Source organism: Cordyceps fumosorosea (assembly GCF_001636725.1).
Source record: "Cordyceps fumosorosea ARSEF 2679 chromosome Unknown scaffold_3, whole genome shotgun sequence".
NCBI classification, from domain to species: domain Eukaryota; kingdom Fungi; phylum Ascomycota; class Sordariomycetes; order Hypocreales; family Cordycipitaceae; genus Cordyceps; species Cordyceps fumosorosea.
This window is the reverse complement of record NW_017387303.1, coordinates 757509-775873: the sequence shown is the minus strand read 5'-3', so window position 1 is coordinate 775873 and position 18365 is coordinate 757509. Positions and strand designations below refer to the sequence as shown.

The window sequence follows — 18365 nt, the reverse complement described above, 5'->3', positions numbered from 1 at the left end:
CGTTGCATCAACTGTAGCCTACGAAATAAGACACAGCTGCTCCTATTTAACGGCGAACTATCCCCAAGTCACAAACCGCTCAGTTGGCATCTTCAAATCTCGAACAGACTATCAATCACCGCGAGTTTCCTCCCACGCCCCCAGCGGCACACTCTTGCTCTCACCAAGCTTGTCGCATTTCCCTTCCTTCGCCGTGGCTTCGAGCAGAGCTCTGGGAAGATTGGTGCTGCGCCAGACTCATTCCGCTGCTTCGGTGCTCCGACGCGCACACGCATCGACCATCAGCACCATGGCGCCCAAGCAGGCCACTTTGGGGTACGTTAAGCCTTCTCAGACGTCGATTGGGTGTGTTTGTCCCTCTAGATCGTCCCTGGCTGCCTTGCAAGGGCCACAGACAGCTGACAACTAATCGTATAGCAAGTTCTTCGGCGCTAAATCGGACGGGCCAGCTCGGCAATCCAAGCTTGCTTTCTCAACAAAGCCCAAGACCGAGACTGAATCTGCCGATGGTGGCTCGAGCACAAAGGAGAATACAGATCCAGATGCTGGTACGCCGCCACTTCAAACTCAATAGCTACGTGCATTGCAACTAACCCGAACCCAAGACTCGAAAAAGCGCATTCGATTAGCCTCAAGTAGCGACTCCAAAGCATCGATCAAGAAGGATGAGGACGAAGACAGCGCACCCGTCGCAAAGCGCCCACGACGCAGCCGCGTTAAAATCGAAGACGATGACGAGGATATTGTCCCTACAACGGAGCCAATCAAGAAAGAAGAACAGATGGACTCGCCAGTCAAAGTCGAATCCTCTGCTGAGCCTAGTCCTGAGCCGCCCGCGAAGAAAGAAAATGGCGTCGACCAGGACTTCAAGGAGGAGGCCGCTGCGGAGTCTGGCTCAGACGTTGAGGGCGATCTAGAGGAAAAGCCTGAAGTTGCTGCAAAGGCGCGCAAACTGGCTCAAACGAAACTCAGCTCCAAGACCAAGGATCCATACCCGGACTGGAAACCTGGGGCTCCCGTCCCGTACGCTGCGTTATGCACTACCTTCTCTCTCATTGAGATGACGACTAAGCGGTTAATTATCATGGAGCACTGCGCGCTTTTCTTACGCCAAGTCATGCGTCTCACCCCTGATGACCTCCTTCCTACAGTCTTGCTCATGATCAACAAGTTGGCCCCCGACTATGCTGGTATTGAACTTGGTATCGGCGAGTCATTGATCATGAAGGCCATCGGCGAGTCGACTGGACGAAGTCTGCAAGTTATCAAGGCTGATCAAAAAGAAATTGGCGATCTCGGCCTCGTCGCTTTGAAGAGCAGATCGACACAACCAACCATGTTCAAGCCGAAGCCACTGACGGTTCGCGGCGTCCATCAGGGTTTGATGGGCATTGCCACCGTCACTGGAAATGGAGCGCAGGGCCGCAAGGTTGATGGTATCAAGAAGCTTCTTTCTGCGTCTGATGCACACACCAGGGGCAAGGTTGACATTACCCAAGACAAAGGTGGCCCGAGCGAAGCCAAGTATATCATTCGGTTCCTTGAAGGAAAGCTTCGGTTGGGTCTGGCAGAAAAGACTGTTCTAGTATCTCTTGCGCAGGCCGTTGTTTGCCACGATGCTGACCAGCGCGGCAAGCTGCCAAGCACAGCGGACATGGAGAAGGGTGAGAGTATTCTCAAGACAGTCTACAGGTGAGTCATCTGTTGCAATCGGCTACTTACGTACGAAATCTGACACTATACAGCGAACTTCCCAGCTACGACGTCATCATCCCTGCCATGCTCTCCCATGGTATTCTCAACCTGCGTGACCAATGCAAGTTACAGCCTGGTGTACCACTGAAGCCCATGTTGGCAAAGCCTACAAAAGCCATCACTGAAGTTCTTGATCGCTTCGAGGGTCAGACATTCACGTGTGAATACAAGTACGACGGCGAGCGTGCTCAAATCCATTACGTTGCCAATGACGCCCCTCAAGAACTCAGCCAGGCCGCACCTGGCGCCCACAAAGAAGCAGCGAAGGGAGTGGCCAGCATCTTCTCTCGCAATTCGGAAGACCTGTCCAAGAAGTATCCAGACATTCTCGCCAAGCTCCATAGCTGGGTCAAGGAGGATACCAAGAGCTTTGTTCTCGACTGCGAGACCGTCGCGTGGGACACGGTAGAAAAGACGGTGCTGCCTTTCCAGCAGCTCATGGCGAGAAAGAAGAAGGATGTCAAAGTGGAGGATGTCAAGGTCAAGGTCTGCGTCTTTGCCTTTGACCTACTCTACCTAAACGGACAACCTGTTGTGGAAAAGTCACTGCGCGAACGGAGAGCGCTTCTGGAACAGGCATTTGTGCCTGTAGAGGGCGAGTTCGCCTTTGCCACTTCGATGAACGGCCAGGAGCTTGACGAGATTCAAGTATTCCTGGACGAAAGCGTCAAGGCTTCCTGCGAAGGTCTCATGGTTAAGATGTTGGATGGCACGGAGAGTGGATATGAGCCCAGTAAGAGAAGTCGAAATTGGCTCAAGGTATGCTGCCACCACGTTCATTATCCTTCCCTTTCCATCTAACCATATATGCAGATCAAGAAGGACTACCTAGCCGGTGTCGGCGACTCGCTGGATCTCGTCGTCCTCGGCGCGTACCACGGCCGCGGCAAGCGCACCTCCGTCTACGGCGCGTTCCTCCTCGCCTGCTACAACCCCAACTCGGACACGTACGAGACGGTGTGCAACATCGGCACCGGCTTCTCCGAGCAGGTCCTCGAGGAGCTACACGCCTCGCTGTCCGCCCTCGTCATCGACCGGCCCAAGCCCTTCTACGCCCACTCGGCCGGCAACCAGCACCAGCCCGACGTCTGGTTCGAGCCCCAGCACGTCTGGGAGGTCCGCACGGCTGACCTCACCCTCAGCCCGCGCTACAAGGCCGGCTGCGGTGAGGGCGTCGACCCGGCCGGCGGCAAGGGCATCAGCCTCCGCTTCCCCCGCTTCATCAAGATCCGCGACGATAAGAAGCCCGACGAGGCCACGTCCAGCAGGCAGGTGGCGGAGATGTACCGCAAGCAGGAGAGCGTGACCAAGAACAAGGGGCCGGCTGTGGACGATGACTTCGAGTATTGAGTGGGGGAAAAAATTATATGCTGCGGCGGCGGCGGCGGCGGCATGTGTTGTGTGTCATGGCGTATGGATTCAATTTGGCATTTTTGTGTGATCATTTAGTAACGGCTGTCAGACGTCTATTTACGAGTGTGGAACAAATTCAACTCCTGGGAGATGACGGTAAATCAAAGGGCGTGTCTTTCATGAAAACTCCAAATTCACCGTATATGTATATACATCCTGCCATCCCCATTTCATTATCCATCGGGCCACCTGCTTTACCATCAGTGGCTTTACAGCATCGGACTGCTTGGACGAGCGACCCCATCATCGTCCGCTTCGTCGTCTGACACCAGCAACGCCCCGTCCTGGCCCGACCCCGTCGCCCCCCTACCGCCGGCGCGACCCGCCCCCGCCCGAACACCGCCGGCCGTCGTGCGCCGCGTCTCGTCCGCGCCGTTGAGCACGTACCAGACGTCCTTCTTGGTCAGCAGGCCCTGCAGCACCCCGCGGTCGCTGAAGAGCACGTAGCGCAATCCCAGCTTCTGAAAGTACGAGACGACCAGGTGCAGGCTGGTGCGGGAGGGCAGGGTGAGGGGCGTCTGGTCCATCCAGGGGCGGAGGTCGAGGGTGGTGCGCGGGTCGGCGAGCGGCTGGTGGGCGAAGAAGGCCTCTGTGAGCGGAGGCAGGCTGCGCGGGGGCGCCGAGGCGGCGCGCACGTTGTAGCTGAGCTCGGCGCGGGAGATGTAGCCGAGGAGGACGGCGTCGCGCGGGTCTGAGACGACGGGAAAGCCGCGGCAGGGGTGGGCGGCGAGGACGTCGTGCAGGGAGGCGATGGTGTGGCCGGTGGCGGTGAGGACGACGAGGTCCTCGATGCGCGTCATGACCTGCGCGGCGTCGGCGGCGAGGAGCGTCGGCGGCGCCGCCTCGCTGTTGTCTAGGAACGGGTACTCGTTGAAGTGAATCCAGGATTCGTAGATGCCGCGGCGCGCGAGGGCGTCGCCGACCCATTTGGCGAGCATGACGGCCACCATGATGGGCAGCACGTAGGTGAGCGCGCCGGTGAGCTCGAACATGATGACCACGATGGAGACGGTCATGCGCGTGACGCCGGCGAGCGCGGCGGCGGCGCCGATGATGGCGTAAGTGCCCGGCGTGACGCACGGCGCGCCGTCGTCCGGCGCGCATGACGCGCGGAAGGGCAGGAAGCCGCGGTGGCTATCGACGAGCATCTCGGTGAGGATGCCGACGGCGCGGCCGACGAGCGCGCCAATAGCCATCGACGGCAGGATGATGCCCGCCGGGATCTGCAGGCCAAAGGTGACGGCGGCGAGGAAGAAGCCGAGAAGAGCGGCGAAGAGCAGTAGGACGACGGTGCGCGCGGACGCGGCGCCGGTCGTGCACAGGCCGACGGGGTCTTCGAGCACTTTCGAGCACTCCTGGAACAGGTTCGACACAAGCTCAGTCGACTGCACCTTCATGTAGTGGTTGGGGAAGTTGATGAGGGCGGTTAGTAGGGCGACGGCGAGCACCTGGGTGATGGGCCCGGGCAGCCAGCCATTGGCCTTTTTCCAGCGCGCGACAAACATGTTGGTCTTGATAAAGAGTCCGCCATAGACACCCTAGATCGCTGTTAGCATGGGGAGACGGAGACGGGCGTTGAGAAAGGAACATACTCCCATGATACCGAGAATCGCATAGGGAAGGATTTCGAACCCGTGCCAGTCTCGACTGTACTTGGTCTGGTACAGGACTAGCTTCCCAGAGCGCAGGGGATCAAAGGCCTGCAGCGACATGGCAGCCGTCATGGCACAGACGAAGCTCTGCCACATGGTCTTGTCGGGGAAGTAATACGACAGCTGCTCCAGGCTGAACAGCACTCCGCCAATGGGCGAGCCAAACGCGACGGAGATGCCTGCTGCGGCAGCCGCAGACAGAACCTCTCTCTTCCGCGCCTCGTTACCGTTGATGTTGCCAAAGAGCTTAGTGAAGAGGTTGGCGCAGCAGCAGGCGACGTGGACGAGGGGACCTTCCCTGCCGAGCCACATGCCGGACGCGACGGCGAGAACAAGGCCAAGGGATTTTGCGACGAGCGTCCAGGCGCCGAGCAGACGGCGGATGACGAAGCCGCCGAGGATGGTCTTGATTTCTGGTATGCCGCTGTGTTTGGCGTGGATGGAGTATTCCTGCACGAGCACGGCAGCGCACAGAGCAAACAGTACCTAGGACAGTCATTAGAATAGTGCTCAGCACAAAGCATACGGTAGAGGCCAGCACCAACGTACAGACAGAAACAGGTAAAGAATGTACTCCATGATCCAGCGCCCAGCTGCGGCGTGCAGGCCAAGCGCGTCGCTCCAGGAGCGCCAGCCGGTGCACTTCGATCCCTGGTCGTAGCCGTAGCAGCAGAAGCCCTTGTTGAGGTAAAAGTGGCCGCCGTCCGGGGGCCCGCTGGCGCAGTAGCCGAGCTTGAGGTCGCCGAGCCAGTCGGCGGTGATGTTGATGAGCGCGGCAATGGCGCCGACGGCCAGGCCCGTCAGCACCATGACAACCCAGACCTGGCTGGCGTCGATCAAGCGGCGCGCGTGCCCGACCAGGCTGCTGCCGGCGTCGGCCGTCAGCGCGCGCAGCCGCTGCCGCTCCTTGGTGTACTCGAAGATCCAGTCGATGGCCGTGAGGTCGTCGTAGCCGACGCGCCGCCCGGGGCCCTCGATGTGCCAGTCCAGCGCCCCCGCCGCGGCGGTGCTCCCATCCTTGGTATTTAAGGCGGCGGCTCCGTTGCTGCCGCCCGTCCTTCGAGGCGATGACAGATTTGGAAATGCCGCAGGCGTCCGAGGCGGCGTCCTGCTGGCCGTGTTGCTGCCGGTCCCATCACCGCCGCTGCCGCTACCGCTGCTGCCAGTCAGCGCGGACAGCAGCCGCCCAGGGCTGGCAAGGAGCGAGGGCTTCGACTTTCGCTTAAACGATATGGACGTGTCAAATTCGTCGTGATGAATTGGATCGTCTTCGAGCACGGTGCGGTCGACGTTGTCGTCGTCGTCATCACCGCCGAGAAAGTCGAGTTCGTCTCGGTCCTCGGACGAGGGCGGTTCGCTGTGCTGGTGAGATGAGGAGGATTCAGGGGCAAACGGGTCGTGCCTGTCTGCTGCAGACATTATGCGTGCTCGGGAGCCTTTCTATTTTCCGTCGCTCCCTCCTTATCGCATCGTCGGTGTTGCAAAGTTTAAGATTGACGACTTGCGCCACGCATGAGCTTAAACTGCTTGGCGATTGCGATTGCATTGGGAGGGTCCAGCCTGCGCCCCCCTGTATTATGTCAAAACCCCACGGCGATCTTTGCTCATGTCTGCTTGTACCTTTTTGTCAACAGAATTATTCCTAGTTTGTTATTTATATTTATTTCTAATAACTCTATCGATATTTAAGTTTCTACTTCAGCCTCTTTACATCCAATATTACACGCATTGTAATTCGGTCTCCATCGGCACCGTCAACGTGCCTCTCCCGCGAACTGCTTACAGTGCCTCAGGCGGTCTTATAGTGCTGGGATACTGGATAGGTACTGTACAATGAGCCTCTGCAATTTTTTTAATCCCTCTCCATTATTATATCTATATCGCCTTGTTCTCTGATTTCCTAAATTCTTTTCCTTTTAGAAGCAATGTAATTTCTCTCTTTCTTCCCTTGGGTCGTTCCGATCAGCTGTTCCCTGGCTAAAAAAACCCCCATCGCATCTGCCTCAGCAATTTGTCATAACTTTGCGTCAAGATAGTATAACTCCATCTTTGAGGAAATTAAGCAATTGAAAGATACCCTGTATCAACCAGCTTCCGCTCTCCAGATCGCTGCTCTTCCAAGCCCAGCTCCCTCCATCCAGCAGTCACCATGGGCGCCCCAGCTCTGGTAAAAACACGTCGCGTTCGATTGCGCCGCGGTTTCGAAGAGGATATACATAACTTGTGCCGTCCTCATGTTCAAACGGGCTGGGGCCATTTTCGTACAGAAATTTGTTCGCTCCATCGCCGGTCCAGATTGCCTGGCCGATTTGTTCCAAAGCGACGCCTATGTGGACGCTGACTTTGGCGCTCGCCCCCAGTTCAGGCCTGCCACGCCGACGAATCGCGCAAACCGCATAGAATGCCCCGGTAATCGACATGCTCATCTTTGTCCGGGACGTATATGGTGTTTAGCTCTATGGTTTGAATTGTCGGGGGGGGGCTCTTCGAGGAACTTGACCAAATTGCCCCCGGTGACAGCACATCGCGATAATCCGAAATGGCGAGGCTGCGGCCAATTCTTGGTTGGGAGAATGTCAAGGACTGAGGAGCTCTTGCTCCAGTCTTCCCAAGGTCGGTCAATTCCAAAGTGAATATGCTCCAAATCAGTCATTTCTGCGAATGCATTGTACAAACGTCGATTTTCAGGCGAATTTGCCTCCAAGAACGGCCCACAGTCCAGGACGATATCAAGACGACGAAGCCCAGGCCTTCTGACGAATCTCAAAAAGTTGACATAGTGCTCTGACGGCTTGTTGAGAGAGCCACTGTGAAGCGTGCGGTATACTTCAGTCCCCCCACAAGCAACTCCTTCACTGAATGATCTCGCGTTGCCAACGTGAAGCCGCGAGGCTCAGGTGCGTCCCCGTTCGGCTGTTGAGGTTCGGGGTAGTAAGGTTCCCCGTATGCCATTTCACATTCCATCAATGGGTACATAAATCCATGTGGAAAAGCTCGAATCATTGGCGTCTTGTAGACTGGCAGAAACATTATTCCATGTGCCGCTGGAGTAATGGTGACGCGGGACAAGCTCTGGAATCTTTCAAGACCATGATGAAAAGGCTTTGATGTCTAGACCTTGGTTCAGGATCACTCGTTGCTCTTGCCATAGCTGGTGATAGTATAACCAGCAATGAAGGACTTCGAGTCGGACCTCGCCATTCTTGATTATTGCTGGATGTTGCAGCCAGTCAGCGAATCTGTCCTGCCGCTTCGAAATGGGGTGGAAACGAGATGTGTAATCTTGCTCATAGTGCTTTGCGGCTTTCTCGCAGTCCATGCCTTGGCGCTCAGAGTCACACAGTAGTGCATCATCCCATATTATTTCTTTGACCTGATGGCGATATACTTCGTGATCCGCTACGGCGCGGAATACTTCAATGTTGCGATAGTTGGGGCTCAGAAAGACTCGCTGTAGCTTCAGTTCAATGCGATCAGCCGTCGCTCTTCCCGCCAGTCGAAAGTTTTGGCGTCTTTGTTCGAAAGGTGCTGTGAAATTGATTTCAGGACTCCGCTGAGAAGAAGCGCGAGGCTCGCCATATTGATTGATGAACCGTCTTAGTGCTCGTTGCTTGTTCTTTCCACAACCCTCGGCATGAGAGGAAAAAAATGACGAATTGAAGTATCGTGCGAGGATCAAAGCACGGCTTCTTCCTTTTTGCTTTTGTTTTGGGGGGTTTTTTTTCGTCATTCACTTCCCCACGAAAGTAGCTCTTTGCCGTTTGTTGTTGCAAACAGAGCGAGTTCCAACAACTGCATGTAAGTACGTGCAACGGCGGATCCACAAACAGCAAACACCAAGTGAATCTACCGTCGTGATTTTCACCCTTCAACTACCCTGCAAACTTCTACAAGTCAAAGTTGGCTCACAATTTAATGCCAAACGCATTCAACTAGGCATTGTTTCTATAAATGACATTGAATAACTGCTCTTTCACCGCCGGCTGCAATTTTCTGCCCTAAATCTTAGCATGGCCTCCCAGCCGTCCTCAGATAAGCCAGTCCAACAGGCACCTAGTGGCAATAACATCACAAAGCTGAAAGCGCTGCTCAAGTCAAAAGATGACACGCAGCGCTTTGTCGGTCTGGCTCTACTTAAGTCACTTCTCGATAATACACCCGAGATTCGAAACGATGAGGCTGCCGTGCGCGACCTGTGGTCTCACATCTCACCCAAATTTCTAGATCGTTTGTTACGCACCGGCGCCAACCCAGCCAACGCAAACGCCAAGGACATGCTCGACATTGGCGTCTCCATACTCTACACGTTTTCTGTTCTACTTGCTGCGACGGACACGGCTGCGGATGCCTTCACCGCGCGCATACCGGGCCTGGTAGCGGCGGCGCTGTACAGCACCGGGGATACGACGGGGCTGCTGCTCCAGCTCCTGTATACGCTCGTCAACTCGAAAGAGGGGGCCGGCGCATTCATGCAAGTCGCCGATACGACGCCTCTCACGGAAATTGCGGCAAGCCATGCCATGGTGCTGGACGTCTTTGGTCGCGCGTGGCTACACCACATGGCCGGCGGCGCATCCGATGCAGGTTTCTCAGAGAAAATAGATGCCGTCATACAAGCGCTGGCCGCCCTTTTCAAAGGTACCGATGCCGTCACATATTTGGCATTTCTGGGTACCTTTCTAAGCCATGCTAAACCAGAGGTAAGCTTGCGATAAATGCGCTACTCTAGGAGTCTCTTCTGACGAGAAATAGGTTATGCCCAAGAACCCAAAATGGCTATCTACATCTGCTTCATACATTCAATGTCTTGTAGCCAGCAGGCCAGCCGCCGAAGCCCGCGCCGCATATACCAGCGCAGCCGCCGGTCTTCTACAAGCTTATCCCGAGCATGCATCCGAACTTCTCTTCAAAGATCCCACCAACACGGAAACGCCGTTTGGATACCTCTTCGTCAACCTCCTTCTCGTCGATATCCGCTCCTCAGTGCCCACCCTCCTCGCCGCCCTCAACTCCCCCGGGTACCAGCAGACCTCGAGGCGCCTGGCCTCAGCATTTGACATTGTCTGTCTCTTCATCGGCTACCTCGTGCGGTCCCTCGAGGACGAGCGCCTCGAGACGCTCATCATGCCCCCCGACTTCCTGCTGCGCATCCGCAAGGGCATCTCCGAGACCATCTCCGTAACGCTCGAGTACGTCCGCGACCGCTGGGACGCGGCGCGCTCCGGCGCCATGGGCTTCGACCCGGGCGCGCGCGCCGGCAAGGCGGAGACGAGCACCGGGTCGCACCTCACCATCGCTTGGGACGCGATCGACGGCGCCGTCGCGGACGAGGACCAGCTCATGCTGTCCGCGCTGCGCACGGCGACGCTCTGGCTGCGCGAGGACGAGAACGAGCAGCTGCGCAAGGAGGGCACCGGCATCGTCGACGTCCTCGTGGAGCTCTTCGCCAACAGCCCCATGGAGACGATGGACTTTCGCCCGCCGGTGCTCGTCGGGCTGGAAGGCCTCGTGGCGATCCGGCGCGGCCGCCACGCCTTCGTGGAGCAGGGCGGCTGGCAGATTCTGACGGAGATGCTGGTGCACAACATCCAGCGGCACCGCGAGGTCGACGTCGATGGGGAGGCGGGTATATGCGTGGATATCGTGCGCGTGCTGCTGGCCGTCGCCGAAGCCGGCGACGCGTCCAGGGTTGAGGCGTGGCTCGACCTCATCACCGCCATCGCGGCGTGGGACGTCCCGGACAGCGGCCGCGCCGACTCGCCAACGCCCGCGCAAGACGCGCACGTTGCCGTCCTGCAGCTCTGCTGCACGGTGCTCGCGCAGGCCAACCAGGGCATGCGCAACCGCTACAAGCACTCCATCGCCGCCATCGCGGGCATCGCGACGCAGCTTCGCGCCCAAGTTGGTCATCTGAGCGAGTACGCCGAGCAGATGGAGGATGTCTGCGCGACGTTGGATACAATACGATAGGACCGCGTTAAAATGAACCCATATTATTATATATATATACATGTTGCGTAAAAACCGTTGCAATCACGACGAGGTAGAAATCGCCTGGCCCACGTTGCTTGTAGCCTCTTGCTTCTTACCCGCCTTGGCGCGCCTCTTGCGCGCCCTGCGCACCTCAATCTCGACGTGCGCCATCTCCGCCTGCACGCTCGCCAGCCGCGGCACCACGTCCTCGACCGTCCGGACGGCCTCGGTCTGCGCGTCCCGCAGCGCCTGCGGCACGAGCACGCCGAACCACCGCAGCGGGTTCTTCGCCGCCCTCTTCTTCCTTTCCGCGTCCTCCTCGTCCTGCGCCCCCCCCTCAGCAGCAGTTCCGCCCCCCTCCTCCTCCACCGCCTCCTCTTCTACCACGGAAAAGGACGCTGGCTGTGAGCCGACGACGGCGACGCGCCGCGAGGCCCGCATGCGGTCGTCGTACTGGTCCGGCCCGAAGCGCGCCCCACGGTCGCCGGTGAAGCGCGCGCGGGCGAGCGCGTGCAGCGTGCGCTGGTGGGAGCCGGCCAGGGCGGCGCGCAGCGCGGCGTACTCGTCCATGAGCCCGAGGTACCGCTCGAGGAGCTCGTCGATGACCTGGTCCTCCTGGGACGGTGGCAGCGACATGGTGATCCGGGGCTGGTTCTCTTTTCCCCGAGTAAGGGACTGCTGATGTCGTAAATAGCAAAGCAGAAATGGGAACAATGGAGAATTGCAAAGAAAAAAAAAAGAAGCAGACTGTTTTTGTTGGCTGTAATTCTCAAATTGTCGTTGCCTGGCTTGATTTGTAGATGCACGGAGGATGGCTATGAGGACATGACCTTTGTTGGAGCTAGTGGAGCCCTAGGCAGCGACGATATCGACGACACCACCGAGTATGGGCTACAAATCAACAATTCGTTCATTTTAATCAAACATGCAGAATCAACGTCTTTTCTTGTTTGCGGGCTAAAAATAGGAGCAATCATGGTATCTTGATTTCTAACGCTTAATGTCGAATGCCAAATGCCAAAGGTGGAATGCAATATGTATGTAAGTTACTGCGCCGTCCGTTTTTCCTGGGCGTCGTTCTGCTGTCCGCTTTCCGCACCTGCAACCGCCGCGGCGCCCGTATCAGACGGCGCCTGCGAGCCACCGGCACCGCCTCGCTTTATGCCCTGTCTGAATCTGTAGAGCGGCGCGCCGCCGACCCAGTTGAGCATGACGAGCGCTGTTACCCCGTTGAGGATGGCCAGGCTCCAGCCGACCGTCCCGAAACCCGCGCTCTCGCGCACCATGCCCGAGAGCAGCGGGCCTATGATAGCGCCCGCGGCAAAGGAGATGTTGTAGAGCGCGTAGGCTTGTGCGTAGGGCACGGCGCTCGCCTCACCATCGTCGGACAACTCGCAACCCTCGTCGGCAGCCCACGAAATCTCCGCCATGAGCGGCGCCACCTGCAGCGCCTCGCCGAGGCCGACAGCGAACAGCAGCCCGCAAAGCATCACCTTGTGGTTGATGGTGTTTTCGGTCACGAACCTGAAGCACACGAGAAATGGTACGCAGAAGAGGAACCCGCCGGCGGTGAACCAGCGCGGCCCGTACTTGTCGCCAAGACTGCCGATAAGAGGGCTGAAAAATGTAGGGAGCACAATAGGGAGGAAGATGAGGCCGCCACCGATGGCGTCCCAGTGGAAAACTTCGTGGACTTGTAGGGGCATGATGGCGTCAAATGAGGTCTGCGTCGCGGCCTGGATGATGACGCCAAAGAGAGCACAGAGCATACGTCGTTTCCGCAGGAGCCCCAATATCCCATTTTTCCCTGCAATGGAGAATGCACCATGTGATTTCCTTCGTTCGTTGTCATTGAGCTCCTCTTCAGGTATCCCAGGTTTCCTGCTGGCCTGGATGGTGGAAGATTGGGGAGCTGCGGTTATTTCACTCTGCCCTGCGCTCGCAGTCAGCTCGGCGGTAGCTGCTGCGTCAGATTCCGTCTTTCGGAGCATCCATTTCCTTGCATCCTTAGCTTCGATGATCAATAGGCGCAGTATGATGTCGATGCCGATTAGGCCGAAGCAGATACCAAAGACCGCATAGTTGCCAGCTCTATCGTAGACAATACCTCCTATGAGCGGACCAAGCAGAATGCCGAGCGTTAGCGCGGTGCTCGTCCAGCCGGTGGCGCGACCAACGTGATTTTTATCGACGCTGTCAATCAGCAACGCAAGACCGACACTCCAGGTCATGGCCGCCGACAGGCCTTGTAGGATACGGGCGATGAGTAACATGGCAATGTTACTGCTTAAGCAGAGAAGAAGTGTAGCGGCGAGAAGCCATAGAAGACCGACAAGCATTGGGATTCTGCGATTTTGATATCTATCGGCCATCCAGCCCCAAATTGCTGCAAAAATATTGTTAGCCATGATAGAGTGCAGAGAGGAGCAAAGTGGGTGGAACAAACGGGACGAGGTGAACAAGGACACAGCAAATACTGCGAGCGACACCGACACCCAATATTGAACTAATCAATACGTCAATTAGAGAGTTCTAGTGCCAATTTGAAGTATAAAAGCATACCTCTGTCGGGAGAGACACCAATGCGAGATTCCAGTGTGAATGGAATCACGGGGACGACGACGGCATAGAGGAAGACATCCTGTCGTCGGTTAGACTCGATGCAAACCACCAGGCGTTTGAAGGTCTTGAAAGAGCCCGATCAACTGCTTACGGTGAAAACAGCAAAGCTGACGGTGAGGGTGATGGTGGCCGACGACGACCGCAAGGCCAGGCATGTTGGTGGCTTGTCGCCGGAGCTCAGCCAAGGAACCATGGTGGAAGGGCGCGGCACCGGGGCCACTGCCTAGAGAGCGAGCCCGAAGAAGATAGCGCAGTGGGCGGAACGTTCTCAAGTCATTCCGAGCTTGAAGGGCGAGTTTGTTGTCACCTCTACAGTGGCGCTTAATAAAAAGCAGATAGATGGACGGTGGTTTGAAACAGCCAAGTCTGGGTAACTATCACTGGGAATTGCACGGCCAAAGCTTTTCTGGGGCCGACGGCTTTATTATTAATTTTCCTCTAGCATTTACTTGGGCCAGTAATACTGGTAACTACTTGCCCATCAGGTATGGCGCCCGCAGTACTAGCTAGGCTGGAAGCAGGTGAGGATCCGCGGAGACCGAGTAATATATATCCAAGGGAGCTGCGCTTGCGAACACAAAGAGTGCATTATCATATTAAGTGTCTTGTCAATCGCTAGTTGATTAGTCGATGTGTGTGGTAAGAAATGGCGTAATTTCTACCACTCTTCTTCGGTGCAAAGCTGGCAATGGCGATGTTCTTGTCCTGACTCAGCTGCGGTTCGGCCCATGTACTCGACTGCATAGCGGAATACCGAGCCTTATTAGTCGTTACCACGTCTCCCGCATTTGGGGCTTTGATGTATCCGTATCGGAAGCGATCGATTGAAAGTTGGTGAGCGCCCCTTAATTTTTTGAACGCCATAGCTTGCCGATGGTTGGGTGTTCGTTTGTGACGTTTAGAGATCACGCCACTCGGACGAGACCCTTTTGTCGTGGCATCGAGCCGTGCCGTAGAGAGACGGAGACACTCAAGAATAGAGTCAGTACCGGTTTCCAATCACATAACTACTATTTTGTTGCTCTACAGTGAAATTTCACGCTTTTCACCCTTGGCAAACTTTTAACAGCTGACTATGTAAGTTGTCAACACAATATCGGCCAACACCCTGTAGAATTTAAGTTTGGCGAGATTTGCATAGGGTTCTGGGACCAGTAAACCGACCGCACCAGTGAGACAAACTGTGCAGTGTCTGATAGCACCCGGTAGGGGTCCCTTGCGAAACGTGTTTGCAAATCCTTTGGCGGGCCTGAAGGCCTCACCTCACAGGACACCAAGGCGACAGAGCTATTTTCGGGGAGGCTGACAGGTTGACAAGTTGGTCGTTCACAGTCGCCAAGTGCACCATTGCCGGCCCGGTAGGTACAGTGATCTGCACTTGAGCGTTTCGGGACGAGCGCTCTTTACCCAGGGGCTTGTCCATACTGGAGGTAAGTATCGAGTGGCTTATTATACAAGATGAGACAGCTCAAGTATCAGCCCGTCGTAATCAAGGCCGCCCCCTCTTTCGGAAGCTTGGGGGGAGTCGGCAGAGAAACGAAACGAGCCGGACGACAGCGGCAAACGGTTGGTGCAAGAATCATGTTGATGAGCATGCAGTGCAGTTGGGCATCGGCACAGTTTGGACCGGGATCTGCGCATTTTTAGATTGGGGTAGCACGACGAGTCGGAACCTGTCTAGTCAACCTATCAATACTTTTGTCACACGTCAATGAGGGTTGGATGGCTTTGTGCCCAGTGGTGCATAGCAGTTGTAGGTGCGATGTGGCGGTATTGGATGCTTTGATGGCTTGACTTTCTATTCCTGCAGCAAGCCCGAATACTCAGTTCAGTATGCCGCTTCCGCGTTCGGAAACAAAACGATGATGCCGGTTGTGCCCCTGTGGAATACGTTTGCTACCTCGCTACCACAGGATAGATTGGTTGCCTGCAAGCCAAGGGACGGGATAGCTTTCCATTAGCGACGATCAGCGGCGAGGAGCGTTGGAGCTAAAACAGCGTTCTGGAATAAATGAATCAAGGAAAGATGGGATATGCAACAGCAGGGGCTAGCGGGCGGGCAGGCGGGCTGATGAATGGATTGTTGTCGCTCTACGGCGCTCTTGCGAGTCGTGAGTCGCTGGCTGCTGGTCCCAAGCCGAAAAGAGAAGCTGCGCCAGTTTTGTTTCAAGCCCCCGTCTTCTTTTCTGCCGACTTGATGCCTGCGGTGTCAGTATGGACCGCCTGCCTATTCGGGGCTACAGTGCGGTGTTTAGCTAGAGTGGGGACGGGCAGGAGGTCGGCTTGGTCGAAAGCGCCGCCCACTTGGCACATGTCTTGACCATTGAATGAGTGACGTGTGGGCAAGCAAGTGGACTATGACAATGTGGGCAGGCAAAATGTGTAAAAGCCTTAAAGATTAGCGTCAACTACCTCTACTGTTCAGGCTACTGCGAACCCAAGATACCAAGAACCATGTTGCAATATCACAGGGGATCGGTTCCGGTGTGTGCTCCAAGTGGCTGACGCTGCTCAGTGGAACTGCTGGAATAGCGGGGGCGCACGCAATGTTACCTGAACTTACAGCGGGTGCCTGTGCTAGTAGAACTTACCTGCCTGTACCCCATGTCCCCATCCGGCAACGCAAGAGCACAAGGGCCGTGGTGTCAGAGGCAATTCAAGACGTTAACCAAAGACAGACAGAGGAGGGAAAAAAGTTAATTCCACTTACTAGTCTCTGCTTCTAGAACATTAGTATTGGCGCTGTTCAAAGCCCCTCTGCATCCTCAAGTTTTTGTTGCGCCTCGCTTTGCTTAGCTGCCTCCTGTGCCCGGTCAGTCTGGCATGGCGGTGACTTGAATAGAATAAATAAACTAAACAAGGGCAAAATACTGTTTGTGAGCTATTCATGCGCACCTCAGTAGAGAGTGACAAACCTTACATTTTGTTCTACGGCGATTCATTAGGTGCGTGCATCCCAGTTCATCGCGTTGATGTATGTAGCCGTAGTCACATGTACCTTGCTGTAGCTAACCCAGCGCACCGCCGCGCTACTCTCCAGCAGGTAACAGGCGGGTACAAGAAACCTCCTCCGCGGCACAGCACTCCGCCCCCGTCGACGGTCCAACTGGCTTCTTGCTGGCTTGTCACAGGCGGGCTGATGCCCTGCCTTTTCACTCCAAGCTCTCCAGGCTACTAACGTTGGTCATCATTCATCCACCTCACTTCTCTGCCCCGTCCGTCTCGTCCTTCTCTCCAGATCGTCCACCCCCAGCCAAACTAACCACCAAACCTCTTCCCCCAAACCACACTCTCGTCCTTTGGTCTTCTTTGCTACCTAGTTACTAACCCCCTCTATTTTCTTCTTCATCAACAGCGCCTCTTTTTCCCTGTCTTCTCATTCTTCCTCTTCTTCACTTGTACTGCGAACTACGCGTCACTGGCTCTAGAAAATTGCCCCCAACGCTGTCGCTGCTGCTAACTCTTAGTGCTGCTGTCGCCGCTGCCACTGCTACCTACTGCCGCTGCCACCTCCACCTCCATCCAACTCCTCACCTCTCGCCCCCCCGAAGCTTCACGATACAGGCAATCCTCCGCCACAAGCAACTTTAGAACTGAACCATGGCGGTCGTCGCAACCATCAAGTACGCCATCCCGTCCTCCTCCTCTACGCGGTGCCTGCCGTCCGTTCTCGTCATTCCCCGCGTCCGCCGTGGTGCCTCCCTTGTTGTCGCACCATGATGCCGCGGCCCTTTCGCAACGCGACCCTGCCCCTCATGTGCGCTGAGGACATCACCAACCGACCGTGCGACTGCGAAACGACGGTCGGCACCGCGAGATTTGTTCTGTATAACTGCTGGTACATTATTCTGACCTTTGTAATTTCTTTATAGATGCGTTGTCGTCGGAGACGGTGCCGTCGGCAAGACCTGTCTGCTCATCAGCTATACGACGAACAAGTTCCCTTCGGAATACGTTCCTACAGTCTTTGATAACTATGCCGTCACAGTCATGTACGTTTATTCCTCTTGAATCATTTGATACCAACATCACGCATCTTGCTACGATGCCGTGGATGGCTTTTTTCCAGTCTGTGGCTTTTTTGCAGCTCTCGCAGAGCTTTGCTCCCCAGCAGCAGCTCTACACCCATGCTTTCCCCTGGCGGTGTGCAAGCGGCAGGGTTCTGAAAGCAAGGATAGCTTCTCGCTGTCACGCCTCGATGACGCTAAACGATAGATGCCAGAGCTCTGTACGACATGCTAATAACTGCGTTTTGCTTGCTGCAGGATTGGCGATGAGCCCTACACCCTTGGACTATTTGACACGGCCGGACAAGAAGATTACGATAGACTTCGACCTCTCTCATATCCTCAGACCGATGTATTCCTCGTCTGCTTTAGTGTCACGTCACCCGCTTCGTTTGAAAACGTCCGCGAGAAGTGGTTTCCCGAGGTCCATCACCACTGCCCCGGCGTTCCTTGCCTCATTGTTGGCACACAGGTCGATCTCCGCGACGACCCTAGCGTACGGGAAAAGCTGTCCAAGCAAAAGATGTCTCCCGTTAGAAGGGAAGACGGCGAGCGCATGGCCAAGGATCTCGGCGCCGTTAAGTACGTCGAGTGCAGTGCGTTGACGCAGTATAAGCTTAAGGACGTGTTTGACGAGGTATCCCTTTATGAATCCCTCTACCATGCAGAACCCAGGCAGCTAATGAAAAGGATGCAGGCCATCGTTGCGGCTCTGGAGCCCCCCGCGCCCAAGAAAAAGTCCCACAAGTGTCGCATTTTGTAATGATTCATACCCCCCCCGCGAAACTGGCCGGCCGAGCTCCGGCGTGAAAGAATGTGCACCCGAATGCCTGGATGGAGTCTCCTTTGCGAAAGAAAGCCTGAGTAGCTTGGAATACGAGTTTTTGACAAGGAAGCGAGGACGCAAGGGAATGTATGTGGTCGGCTGGAGTGTGCTTGAGCG

General features: G+C 56.0%; 6 protein-coding genes across 6 annotated transcripts; 3 read left to right on the top strand and 3 right to left on the bottom strand.

Moving 5' to 3' along the window:
• Positions 1 to 289: 289 nt before the first annotated feature.
• Positions 290 to 3105, top strand: ISF_01935 (DNA ligase (Polydeoxyribonucleotide synthase); the record flags this gene model as incomplete). Its single annotated transcript, XM_018845542.1, has 5 exons — positions 290 to 315; positions 418 to 548; positions 606 to 1692; positions 1746 to 2514; positions 2569 to 3105. The coding sequence occupies 5 exons, from the start codon at positions 290 to 292 to the stop codon at positions 3103 to 3105; spliced, it is 2550 nt and encodes an 849-aa protein (XP_018707265.1).
• A 272-nt stretch (positions 3106 to 3377) lies between these two features.
• ISF_01934 (voltage-gated chloride channel) lies at positions 3378 to 6239 on the bottom strand (the record flags this gene model as incomplete). Its single annotated transcript, XM_018845541.1, has 3 exons — positions 3378 to 4706; positions 4761 to 5306; positions 5370 to 6239. The coding sequence occupies 3 exons, from the start codon at positions 6237 to 6239 to the stop codon at positions 3378 to 3380; spliced, it is 2745 nt and encodes a 914-aa protein (XP_018707264.1).
• A 2591-nt stretch (positions 6240 to 8830) lies between these two features.
• On the top strand, positions 8831 to 10790 carry ISF_01933 (hypothetical protein; the record flags this gene model as incomplete). The annotated part of the gene is made up of 2 exons (XM_018845540.1): positions 8831 to 9520; positions 9573 to 10790. The coding sequence occupies 2 exons, from the start codon at positions 8831 to 8833 to the stop codon at positions 10788 to 10790; spliced, it is 1908 nt and encodes a 635-aa protein (XP_018707263.1).
• Positions 10791 to 10853: 63 nt separating this feature from the next.
• On the bottom strand, positions 10854 to 11429 carry ISF_01932 (hypothetical protein; the record flags this gene model as incomplete). The annotated part of the gene is made up of 1 exon (XM_018845539.1): positions 10854 to 11429. The coding sequence occupies one exon, from the start codon at positions 11427 to 11429 to the stop codon at positions 10854 to 10856; it is 576 nt and encodes a 191-aa protein (XP_018707262.1).
• Positions 11430 to 11839: 410 nt separating this feature from the next.
• ISF_01931 (Major facilitator superfamily domain, general substrate transporter) lies at positions 11840 to 13608 on the bottom strand (the record flags this gene model as incomplete). Its single annotated transcript, XM_018845538.1, has 3 exons — positions 11840 to 13179; positions 13356 to 13434; positions 13507 to 13608. 3 exons carry the CDS (start codon positions 13606 to 13608, stop codon positions 11840 to 11842), a joined length of 1521 nt encoding a protein of 506 aa, XP_018707261.1.
• A 3526-nt stretch (positions 13609 to 17134) lies between these two features.
• Positions 17135 to 18185, top strand: ISF_01930 (Ras family protein; the record flags this gene model as incomplete). Its single annotated transcript, XM_018845537.1, has 3 exons — positions 17135 to 17199; positions 17288 to 17407; positions 17681 to 18185. 3 exons carry the CDS (start codon positions 17135 to 17137, stop codon positions 18183 to 18185), a joined length of 690 nt encoding a protein of 229 aa, XP_018707260.1.
• Positions 18186 to 18365: the final 180 nt, after the last annotated feature.